Source organism: Phlebotomus papatasi, chromosome 2, assembly GCF_024763615.1.
Source record: "Phlebotomus papatasi isolate M1 chromosome 2, Ppap_2.1, whole genome shotgun sequence".
In the NCBI taxonomy this organism is placed as follows: domain Eukaryota; kingdom Metazoa; phylum Arthropoda; class Insecta; order Diptera; family Psychodidae; genus Phlebotomus; species Phlebotomus papatasi.
The window spans coordinates 45,546,581-45,557,814 of NC_077223.1; the positions used below are offsets into that span (position 1 = coordinate 45,546,581).

Below are 11,234 nucleotides of genomic sequence, written 5' to 3' on the forward strand. Positions count from 1 at the left end.
AAGCAGGCCAACTACCTTTAAGTATGATTTGCAAGAAATATACTTTAAATTATGGTCTAAAAATAGTAACTTATAGTGACCACCCTCTTTTCAACCTATTTAAAACTGCTTTACAAATAGATAACATTCATACATTGGATCCTTTAGCGAAGGTATTTCGTAATATTTTAATTGAATTAAATATACAAGACCCACCTTTAGAAATAAACACTAGTTATGACTGGAAACCTCAAAGTGAGAATGAAATTATGATAGACCAAGAATTAACTAAATTTAAAAAAGCTCAACTGACAAGAATTCAACTTGATGAGAAAATAACTCAATATAAAAACTATGAGCAGGTTTTTACCGATGGATCTAAATCTGTAAATCATACAGGACTTGCAGTTATCCTACCTAGTGTTGAAATAGCATTCCGAATATATGAAGAATGCTCAATATTTACTGCAGAGACAATTTCTATATTAGAGGACCTAAAATATTTACGAATTGAAAACGCCAATAATAAAAATGTTGTTATTTTTTCGGATTCTTTAAGTGCTATCCAAGCTATTAACAATATTAACATAAAACAGAGTAAAACAATCAAAGAAATAATTCAGGAAGCAAATGAAATTAAGGAAGAGCATAATCACAATATTACAATTTGTTGGATCCCAAGCCACCTTGACATTGAAGGAAATGAATTAGCAGACAAATTTGCCAAATATTAAAAACCTTGTCAACCTTAAAATTAAAGAAAAATGGTATGATATGTGGAATACTCTTGAAAATAATAAGATATACAAAATCAAAAATAATGTAGATAAATATACCACAGTAGATAGAGATAGTAGAAAAGACGAAATAATATTAACTAGATTAAGAATCGGGCATACTGGCATAACGCATAATCCTATTTTTAAAAAAGAATTTCCAACCAAATGTGACTGTTGCAATATAGATCTCAATGTTTTGAGAATTGTTCAAGAATGTTCAAGAATTTGAGAGCGCTGCTCCGCTGTTTAGATGTTGGAAGATTATGTCCCTGAGGGCCCTCTATGCGTACAGAACTACGAAGCTTTTCTTTAATAGCTGCGGAGAGAGGATTATCAGGCCGCATGATGTTTCTCGAATTCGTAATGTGCGCTCCCGGGAGGTCTACTGTGTACCTAGGCCCAGAAAGGAGATCTTTAAGCACTGTTACGCGTACTGTGCCCCTAGACTGATTAACTCATTGATCCTTCTTCATGGTAGAGTGTCTTTCACAAATTCTGAGTTGAGATCTGTTCTAATGGATTTACGAGATCTTGATATTGTGGACTTGTACTCCTAATCTCATGCCCTTTGCGGCTTCATCTGGATTCCTTCAAGTCGATTATTGTTGTCTTGCTTTTTTTTTTTTTTTGTTTTTTGTCTGATTTTCTCTTCTCCTTACTGTCTTAATACACCGAATCCTGTCACAAATGGAGGGCTGTTCTGAATTATTACAAACTTTTTAACGTTTTATCTATAACATGGTGTTCTTTTTTTTTTAACAGTTTTTTTTGTAACAGTGGTCTGGACAATCTTTATTTATTTATTTGCCTGGGGAACCCTAGTTTTTTTTTTTAAACTTTTTTGTTGTATGAATATTTTTTCTTGATATGCATTATTATTTGTTAATTCTTTCTCTATTCTGCAAGCTGACTTCTGTTTCGGGGAGATAACTTATTTTGCATCTGCGATCTCCTTTTCTGGGCCAGCTGGGGGTGATCTGTTTGGAATGTTTTTTTTTTTTTCCAAGCCTTCAGCTAACGGGTTCGATCTGTTGAACTTAAGATGAAGTTCTCTACCTTCACCCGCAAATCCTCTCTGGGGTCTCTCTTCCTCGGCTTCACCGAGGTCTCTCTCCCCGTGAAAGGTTAAATTGTAAAGTGTGGATCTGCAAAACTGAAGGTGGGCAGGTCGTTCCTGGGACCATCTACTTGCGGGTCTGGTGGGGTGGGATGGTCGTGGAGCGGAGCCTCCCTGATGCATTTTCTTTTTTTTTCATAGGCAATGTTTTTTTTTGTTTTTTCTCTGCGTTTTTTTTCCAAATGGCTTACAGCTCAGTAAGAGCTAGCTATTTTTAACCTCTCACAATGCTGCAAAGCAGTGCAGTTTCAACGGAGCAAGATCTTCTGTTTTATTTTTTCTCTTTTACCTTGGAATTTTGTGTATTCAGAAAAGAAAAAAGTTCAAACATGTTTTTACATGACTGGCATATACAACCTGAGAAAGAGCTTTTCCACCGTTTTGCTCTGGAGGTTGGTCACCAACGCTAAGACGGCGGTGGACGCTAAGAATTGCACGGGATCTCAGTGAAACGAAACTGTACTTCGAAAACATTGTTGATGAATAAATTTATCTATCTATATCTATCTATGTACAACATATATTAGTGGACTGTGCTAAGTACAAAAATATAAGAGAGGAACTACAAATAGATAGAAAAATAGAAATATTACTTAGTGATAATGAAAATGAAGTATTAAAGACTTTAAATTTTTTAGATAAGATAGATTTAAGTAATGAAATTTAATTTTAGGAATGTATATAATGTATGTATAGATATAATTACCCATTTTAAAATCAAACTGAAATGTAATGAAATGTATCAACCATAGAGGGCGATACCTTCTTTTAGAAGAAAGCCCTGAAATAAAGATTAAGAAGAAGAAGAAGAAAATAAAAATATTCTTTTTACTTAATATAAATAAACGAAAAATACTAGGTACCGACTCAGTACCAATACACGAAAGATACTTAGTTTAAATAGTAGAAAAATACACGGAAAATTTATTGAAAATTAATGAAGAAAATCAAGTAAATACAAAGTAAATGTACTCAGTATATACTCAGTATAAATTTCGACTCACCCACATTAATGATGAGTATTTGGGTTCATACAAAATCTACTATGTATTTTATATGGGCATACTAGTTTCGTACTAAGTATTATACTCAGTATATACTGAGTTTGTACATAGTAGATTGCCGGCCGGGTAGTACTAAAATCAGTACTGAAATATAAAAAGCCGGTGTAGAGTGAAAGTGGTGGGGAGGCAAAGTTCTAAAAATGGCTGTTCGGCGTCTGCGTTTGGTGAAATCTTCTCTAGAGAAAAAATTAATTTTCTCTAAGAAAATAGTAGAAAAAATGGTAAGAAATATTTTAAAAGTATTATTTAAACATTCCTCTATTGATCTTAAAGTAAACCTACTAGTAACTTTCGGTAGTTTTTGTATTAATTCAACATCTATATTTCGTACCACGTGTTCTTAATATTTTTTGAATTTCTTTAATAATTCACTTGTAATTTATAAATGATGATCAATCACAAAAGGCTGATTATCCTTGATGACTATATTCATCACCCATATGACTGATTTATTAAAAATTCAAAATATATTTCTGTAAACTTGAAAAATGGTTTCTAACCTCAATTTTTCTTTAGGCTCCCGGATGATTCCCGGACATGGACTACAAGGACCCTGAACTATGAGGTAAGCATGATCTTATTTTTTTACTATCCAATGTATATGCTGATGATTTGTTTTTCCACCAAGATCTCTGATAAAGAAATGAAGTATATTGTTATTTGCTACTCTGAATTAATTAATTTTAAGACTTCTTAGGCTTCAAGGGCAAAGTATGAGACTCAAATGATCAATTTTTTTTGCAGTTGGAAGCTCTTTGAGGCGTCTTCAGCTGGAGGAAATCTGTCAGAAAAAGCAGTCTTCTCAGGTGAATTACTTTTTCAATTTTCTGCCTATTTTACTTCATAAAATGATGATACCTAACCACCAAGATCGCAGAATAAATGTGACGACACGGTTTTGCTACTACTGAAGCCCTTTTTTTTATCAATTTTTAAAATTTTCGCGTAGAATATCACTTAAAATAAGTATTTTCTTTCAGAAATTTGACGCAGCTAATGGAAGAAGAAATGTGATTCCTGTTCGTTCTCAAGAAGATCACGGAAAAGAAACCCGTTTATCCAAAATTATTAAAAATAAAAGAAATAATAAAAATGAATAGTTCACATTGAATTTGAGTGGCTTTTATTGTGAATCCGGAGGGACTACATTCACTCAGTTTTCTTGGCTTTCTTAGCCTTCTTGGTGTTCCTTGGTCTCTGGGATCGCAGGACAGCACTGGCACGTCTGAGGGCAGCCTTGGTCAAATCCTTGCGGTACTTCTGTGCCTTCAGCATCTTTTTGAGCTTGTACAGTGATCGTCGAGGGCCAGATTTCATAGTCACCTTCACCAGACTCTTGGAGGGCTGATTCTCCACCTTCTTCTTCTTGTACACTACTGTGAAGCCCTTCTTGTCTGCCGGCAACACAGCCAGAGTCTTATGGTGAACCAGACCGCTGTATCTGTATGAACTCAGATTGGTCAGGTTGTTGCGCTCCTACAAAATAGCCAAAAGAAATGGTCAAAGCGGAATTCCGGCAATGAACTCAAACGGAAACTTACTGTGCTGAAAGGTTTAGGGATGTTACGCTTCTTTAGCAAGTACGAGTTGCAATTTCGTACAATGAGCCAATTTAGGTGCGATAAGGATGCCATTTTGCCAGGAATCTAGAAGAAAAATGCCAGGAAATCGGTGAAAAATCACAATCCACGTGTTTTTTAGGTTAGAAAAAGTTTTGGGCAATTTCGTCAAAATAGAGATAATTTTTCTTAAAAATTTCACTTTCACTAGCTGGAGAATTAATCAATAAAACCATTTTAAAAAGTATTTTTATTGAAAAATTACTTTAAAAGACGTAAAATTGAAGAAAATATAGAAAAATACCTTGCAAACTCCACGAAAATAAAGAAAAGAGAAAGTGTTGCCAGAGCAAAATGACTTCTTATAATTTTAGTACAAGAGAACCGATTGACCTTTTAAATTTGTAAGGAGATTCAACGACTTTTTCTTACATTATGTATAAAATTTGTAAAGGACATGTAAAAAAGACATGCAAAGAGGACAATAGAAGTTATAATATCCCTACCTCTCCGTTTTCCTTGTAATTATTCAGATTTTCCTCAAATATCTTTTAAGTCCATTAAAAATATTGCGTCCTTTTGTCTCCTTTACAGATTCTCCTGGAAAAAATGTGCTGGTTGAAAATGTACCATTAACTAAAGAATTTTAACTCTTTCCGGACCACAACATATCCAGCGAACGAATTTCAGTAAAACTCACTTTATTGTAAGTCTTAGTGGTCAAATATGATACTTTTGTAGAGAAAGAATTTTCTCCGCCTCTGGGAAATTGGAAAACTCATGGGAACTCTCGTCCCCAAATGAATGCAAAGGATACAAACTTGGACAAACTTCAATTTTCCAAAAGCCAATAATATCAATTTTGTGAATTATTTTTGCGTGTCAAATGACTCCTTTACAATGTTGATCACTAAAACAAGAAGAATTATTGACCAGTATCTTGTGGGATGTCCAGGAAGTGGTCAAGAAGACACCAAATTCCTGCTTGCCAACAGATACCTCAACATATTTCACACAATAACACTTTAACACACATTTCTTTCAACACGATGTTATTGTAGACACATTAAAGTTTCCCAAGAGTCAAAAAAACACTTCCTGGACAATCTGGATTCATCATTATCAGTAAAAATTTTCCCGAGGAAAATCAGCACACTTCTATCTGTCAAACAATCCGTCAGAATGTAAAAAAAGACACTCCAATAACACTTGTGCTTGGAATTTTCGAGGGAACATTCTAAGGTTCGTTGGACTGCTCCATGGATAAGTCCAGAATAATCCGTTCGCATCAATGACAAATCTGAAAAGATTGTTCACCAGAAATTTTACATAAATAAGAAACTCAGCTTCAGAAGGACAATCGTTGAACTCGCTGTATCGACTTACAAAGAAAGTAGGGTAAATGTCCTAATTCAAAACTATTTCCAGAATCTTTGACTTTGACAGAAGATTCAACACATAGTTTATATTTTTTCTGAAGAGAATTACATAAATTTGATCCTTGACTCTTCTAGAATGTTACTGTTTAGTGAAAATTCTTTAGATATAATTTAAAAGCTTCTTAAATACAAGAAAAATACGCGAGCGTAAAATGCTTCTATTGGAAACAAATAAATCCAAATGGAGACAAGGGAAAGTTTCTAATTGGAGACAAACACTGTAAGTGAAACCGCGACGAAAGGCTTCCAAAACCTTGTTGAGTTGCTCCTGAGTACAGGATTTGTACTTATTCCTTGTCTTTTCTTCTTTCCCATCTAAAACAACAAGAAAATCTCTCCAAAAAAAATCATATTTTCTGGGTTTCCTATTGAAGTATTTGCAGACATTTCAGAAAAACCCTTTTTGTTCACGAAATAGGTAATTATTTCATTTGAAAACTTCACGTACCATTAACAATAAAGATTAACACTTAATTTAACCAAAATTAGCCAGAAATATGATATAAATGTTAAACAAAACAAATAAACAAAAGTCATCTCATTGTGTTTTTCATTGGAAAACATGGTCGATCGAAGAAAAATTCGATGGTGAAAAGGAACACTTTTAATTTTTCTGAGAAATTAACAAATTAAAATGTGTGAATATGAATGGATTTTCGCTTTATTTGGAGCAAAATTAACTAAATAATGAAACTGTGGTATAGAAAATATATAAATATAATTATTTAGTACTGTATTTATCATGATGACAATGGCGTTTCCATATGGAGTAGCGAAAAGTTTCCATTTGGAGCAGGTTTTGAATTAGCTTAATTTACCCCATGTTGATAAATAAAAGCAAATGTAACCAAACATTCTTTTCTTTTCACCTTTTACATACTTTTTGGATCATGATGCTGTTTGAAGCAGTTGCGTGTTGAATTGAAGCATAGATACACTCCGCATGCTTCACATTTACAAAAGGTCCTGTTGTCTACTTTATTTTTCGTATAACACAGGTGGCAGCGGCTTCTTATTTTTATCCAAACTGGACAGTGCTGGAGGGGTTGAAGTAGTTCATTAGAATGTCTAATAGTGGGAGGCGCTCGTGTCCTACTCCTATAATCACCAATGAGACACCTAGCCACTTCCTGTCTGAACTGCAGCAGTGTGAGTGATCTTCCAATGTCTTTCTCCTGTGACATTTCGTTGTAAACGATGCACGCGTTGTTTATACCAATGTCCAGAATATCAAAGAATAATTTTAGGTAGAATTTTGCCGCGCACTTTCTATCTTGCTCATAATATGACTTTTTCTGGTCCATGATATCCACCCCATTCATGTGTTGATTGTAAGTGTGGACAATTTTCGGACAATTTAGCTCCAGCTTCTGTGATGTCCCAGACTGCCGTCTCTGCACCTTCACCATTTCTGTTGGCGACATATAATTTGAGAGGAGCATGACCGAGCGATTGTCCATCCACTTTACACATACAATGCGTCCTGAACACTGCCAATCAATGTCTCCTCTCTTCATCTTCTTATCTGGATTCAGTTCTGGCAAATTTTTGCGATTTTTTTGTACGGTGCCGCATGCAAATACGTTTTTTGCAAGCAAAATATGTTGCAGCCTGACCGTATTGAAAAAATTATCGAAGAAAACTTCGCAACCAATATTTTCAATTTTTTTACACAACTTCAGGATTACTTCTTCGCCCAACCCATACTCCGTCTGCGACTTTTTACCTTGGTATATGTCAAATTCGAAGAGGTATCCTGTCGTTGAGTCGCAGCGACACCACATTTTAAAACCCCATTTTATGGGCTTATTGCGAATATATTGCTTCATTGAATTTCTCCCCTTAAATTTGATCATATGCTCATCAATACTTTGTTGCTTTGTTGGCTCTTTAGCTTTTTGGAAGCACTTATTGAAATGGTTTATCAAAGGACGTACTTTATTTGCCCTATCACTTTTGTCCGCCTTGAAATTATCATTGAAGTGGAGGGCAGCTCGAATTTCCTGGAATCGTGTTCTCGTCATAACTGAAGCAATGTACTGAACATGAGTGTCTGGATCCTTTGACCAATAATCTTTCAAATTGGGCAAAACATGGTAACTCATAACTATATTTATACCCAAAAAAGCCTTCAACTCATCTACCTCAATATCAAAAACAACACCCTTCTGGTGCATGTAAAGCTTACTCTGACTACAAATAAGAGCAGCAAGCTCTGTGAAACATAGAGCCTTCAGAAAAACATTATATGGTGTAAAATCTTCATTATCCTCATTATCCAACTCTATCTTTATCGCACCATATCGATAATTATTTGATGATTCATTATGTGGTGAGAACTCTTTAGACCAAATGAATTCTGTTTCACGTTCCCTTTGTCTCTCTTGCTCAGAAGCAATTATATCATCATGGGGGCGTCTCCTCTTTTTCTCAAGAGCCGGAGTGCACTCACCTGTATCTGGAATCAAGTTTTCCTGGGATACCCTTTCGGCTTCCGCCACATTAACGCCTTCTGCCATCAACACGTTCTCATCAAATCCGGCAAAAGACTCCTCATCATCGCTATTGTCCGGAAAAAGTATGCAGATTTTTGACTTTTTCGCGACAGTGGGGATGGTTTCGCCTAGATCTGGGTTCAACTTTTCCTGAGATATTTCTTCATCATCTCCGACATCTACTTCGATGAGCTCTCTATCCTGAAATGCTCCAAAACACTCCTCATCATCGCTGTTGTCCACAAAGACTATAAAAGTTTCTTCACCATGAAAATCTTTCATTGAAGCTGTCATCTAAACAGAAAATCCAGAAAATATATTACGAGACACACAAGAAAAAGAGAAAATCACTAATATTACCTTTTCTGTACTTGTTCTTGGGGCAAATTGATGGAAAATCAAAGCACGCAATTCAGTCAAATATTTTTGGAAGACCTTCAGATCGAATTAGAAGACGTCATAACCTCAAGTTGTCACACCAACTCACCATGTTGAAATGTTTTTATAGGGTTAGTGTCAAAAAACAATTGGCGGGATAACCTTACATTTGACCTCTAGATTTTTGGGGACGAGAGTACCCATAAAGTTTGAACAAGTTTTTTGAAAATTTAAGAAAAAAATGTTTTTCGAATTTATGTAATCTGTAATTGATAGTTATCATACTTATTGGCCCCGAGAGGTTTTTCCTTATTCGGGTCTAGAAATATGAAAAAAGTCACAATATGTGCAAGGAAGCAGAAAATCGAAAATTCCCGATTTTTGACCAAGAATATCTTAGCTCAGGAGTTAATTGGGATCCTGCAAAAAATATCCTAGATTTGGACATCCTTATAGTTTGTAATCATCCACAAGAATCGGAATTTTATCGATTCTAAATAGTCTAAAAAAATTCTTTTTTCCATGGGTACCCAGAGTCCCAAAGGAGACGAAAGAGTTAACAAAAGGTTCAGGTTCAGAGTATCCCAGCAAAACTTCATTCTGCAATTCCGCAATTTTTCTTCTTCTTCCTTTTTTAACGGCCATCATTCAAAAACCGCACTAGCGATTGCAACGGCAAATAACCAAAGCTATCAAAATTTGTCTCGAGTAAGCGAAGTCTCACACCCGTTACCTAATGGCTGCTTCACGGACGGTTATTTCAAATCTCAAAATTTTATTGCAAAAATTGACGAAAATATACTTAATGAAATGAAAAGAATAATTTTTTCACAAATAATAAATAATTTTAAAGGCCTCAGCTGAAAATCACATCGTAAATTTTTTTTGTTCTCAAGAAAACTCTTGGACAATTTATCAAAAAATGCGGAATTTTCGGTCGGGAGTATGTTTAATACTGCTATTTAATCCTTCTCTATAGACAGCATACCATCGCAGTATTTATATTATATATATAAAATATATTATGAAAATCCTGATTATAAATTCTACCAAGTTGATAAATAATTTCGGAGAAAATATTCCAAGTCCATTTTGACAGAACGACATCTTGAGGAAAGTGCCGAAAATTCATAAAATTTTCTGTAGAAATTCTGCAGAAAATTCTGCAGAATTTTCATACAACGATCGGATCCACCTTCAGAACAAAATTCTGCAGAAATTCTGCAGAATTTTCGGCAGTTACAGTTTCAAATCTGACGAATTTCTGCAGAATTCTGCAGAATTTGCCGGGTGGGATATTGGCTTAATATAATATTATAAAATTTATATTATAAAATCAAATATTTGTACTCTGAACTTATTATTATTCAATTCAAAGGGTCAACAATATATATTCGATGGTAGTATAGATCTCATTAGTGGCGAAAGGCTGGACCATTTTGCCTATTGTCTTTTGTCACAAATAAATTCCTAAGGCCTCTACACATTGGGAGTAATTTTTGTCAAAAAAAAACCTTTTTTGACAGAATTTGGCTTTTCTATCTACAGCGCTGGAGGCAATTTCCTTCAAAAAAGCATTTTTTTTGACGAAAATTGCTCCCAATGTGTAGAGGACATAAAAATTAAAATTAAATCTTTGAATATTAAAAGAATCATGCCTAAAATACGAAAAAAAATCGTACAGTTAGAATCATATAGGGGAAACTGGGCACCACCAAACAGGGGTACCACCAAACACTGCGATTTTTTAAATAGGTATAAGATTTCAGAGAATGAGACATACATGAAATCATAGATACTATAGGAATGCTTGTCCAGAGAAAGAATTACCCACATAGTTCAAGTATTTTAGAAACGAGAATCTTTTTTCGTAAAAATGCATAAAAATGTGAAATTTTGATAATTTTACTCATTTATATATCTACCTGGAAAATAAAACTGAAATAAGTTACATCAAATTTCACTACACCAGTACTTGTTGTGTTATCAATTTGGGCACAACACTGTATGAGTGATAAAATTTTTCTTTTGCATTGTATCCCAATCCCAACTCCCAACCGGGCTCACCAGATCAAGAATTAATAAAGTACCGCACTCTTAAACCAGACCTGGAGCTGGTAGTATCATTTTTTTTTACTTTTTCGCCACTCTATCCCAAAAATTATCGCCTCATTTTCCATCATTGGTGTCAGAAGTGGGATTTCTTCTGTGATGAAATGGGATACTTTCCTACATGTTTCGGGATAATATTTATGTATGTACTAAAGAAATTAATGTTCACATTTTCTTAAAAGTATATAAAATCAATCACAAAACAGAGTTTGGGGTACCACCAAACAGGCAAGTTCCTCACAATTGTAGATGTCGCGAGCATGCTTTGAATGGCAAAATTTTTCCTCTTCTCTTTCTGCGTCTCCCTCTTTG

The 11,234-nt window shown here is 34.6% G+C and overlaps 1 protein-coding gene and 1 long non-coding RNA gene across 2 annotated transcripts; one reads left to right on the plus strand and one right to left on the minus strand.

Annotated features, from left to right (window-relative positions):
- Window positions 1–3,056: 3,056 nt before the first annotated feature.
- On the plus strand, window positions 3,057–3,982 carry LOC129801270 (uncharacterized). Its single transcript, XR_008751684.1, has 4 exons — window positions 3,057–3,160; window positions 3,456–3,504; window positions 3,684–3,745; window positions 3,920–3,982. It is a non-coding gene; the product is annotated as an uncharacterized LOC129801270 (long non-coding RNA).
- Window positions 3,983–4,039: 57 nt separating this feature from the next.
- Window positions 4,040–4,869, minus strand: LOC129801267 (60S ribosomal protein L28). The gene is made up of 3 exons (XM_055846152.1): window positions 4,803–4,869; window positions 4,481–4,585; window positions 4,040–4,415 (listed from the first exon to the last, which is right to left on the minus strand). The coding sequence occupies exons 2-3, from the start codon at window positions 4,571–4,573 to the stop codon at window positions 4,089–4,091; spliced, it is 420 nt and encodes a 139-aa protein (XP_055702127.1). The 5' UTR covers window positions 4,574–4,585; window positions 4,803–4,869; the 3' UTR covers window positions 4,040–4,088.
- Between the last annotated feature and the right edge of the window lie 6,365 nt (window positions 4,870–11,234).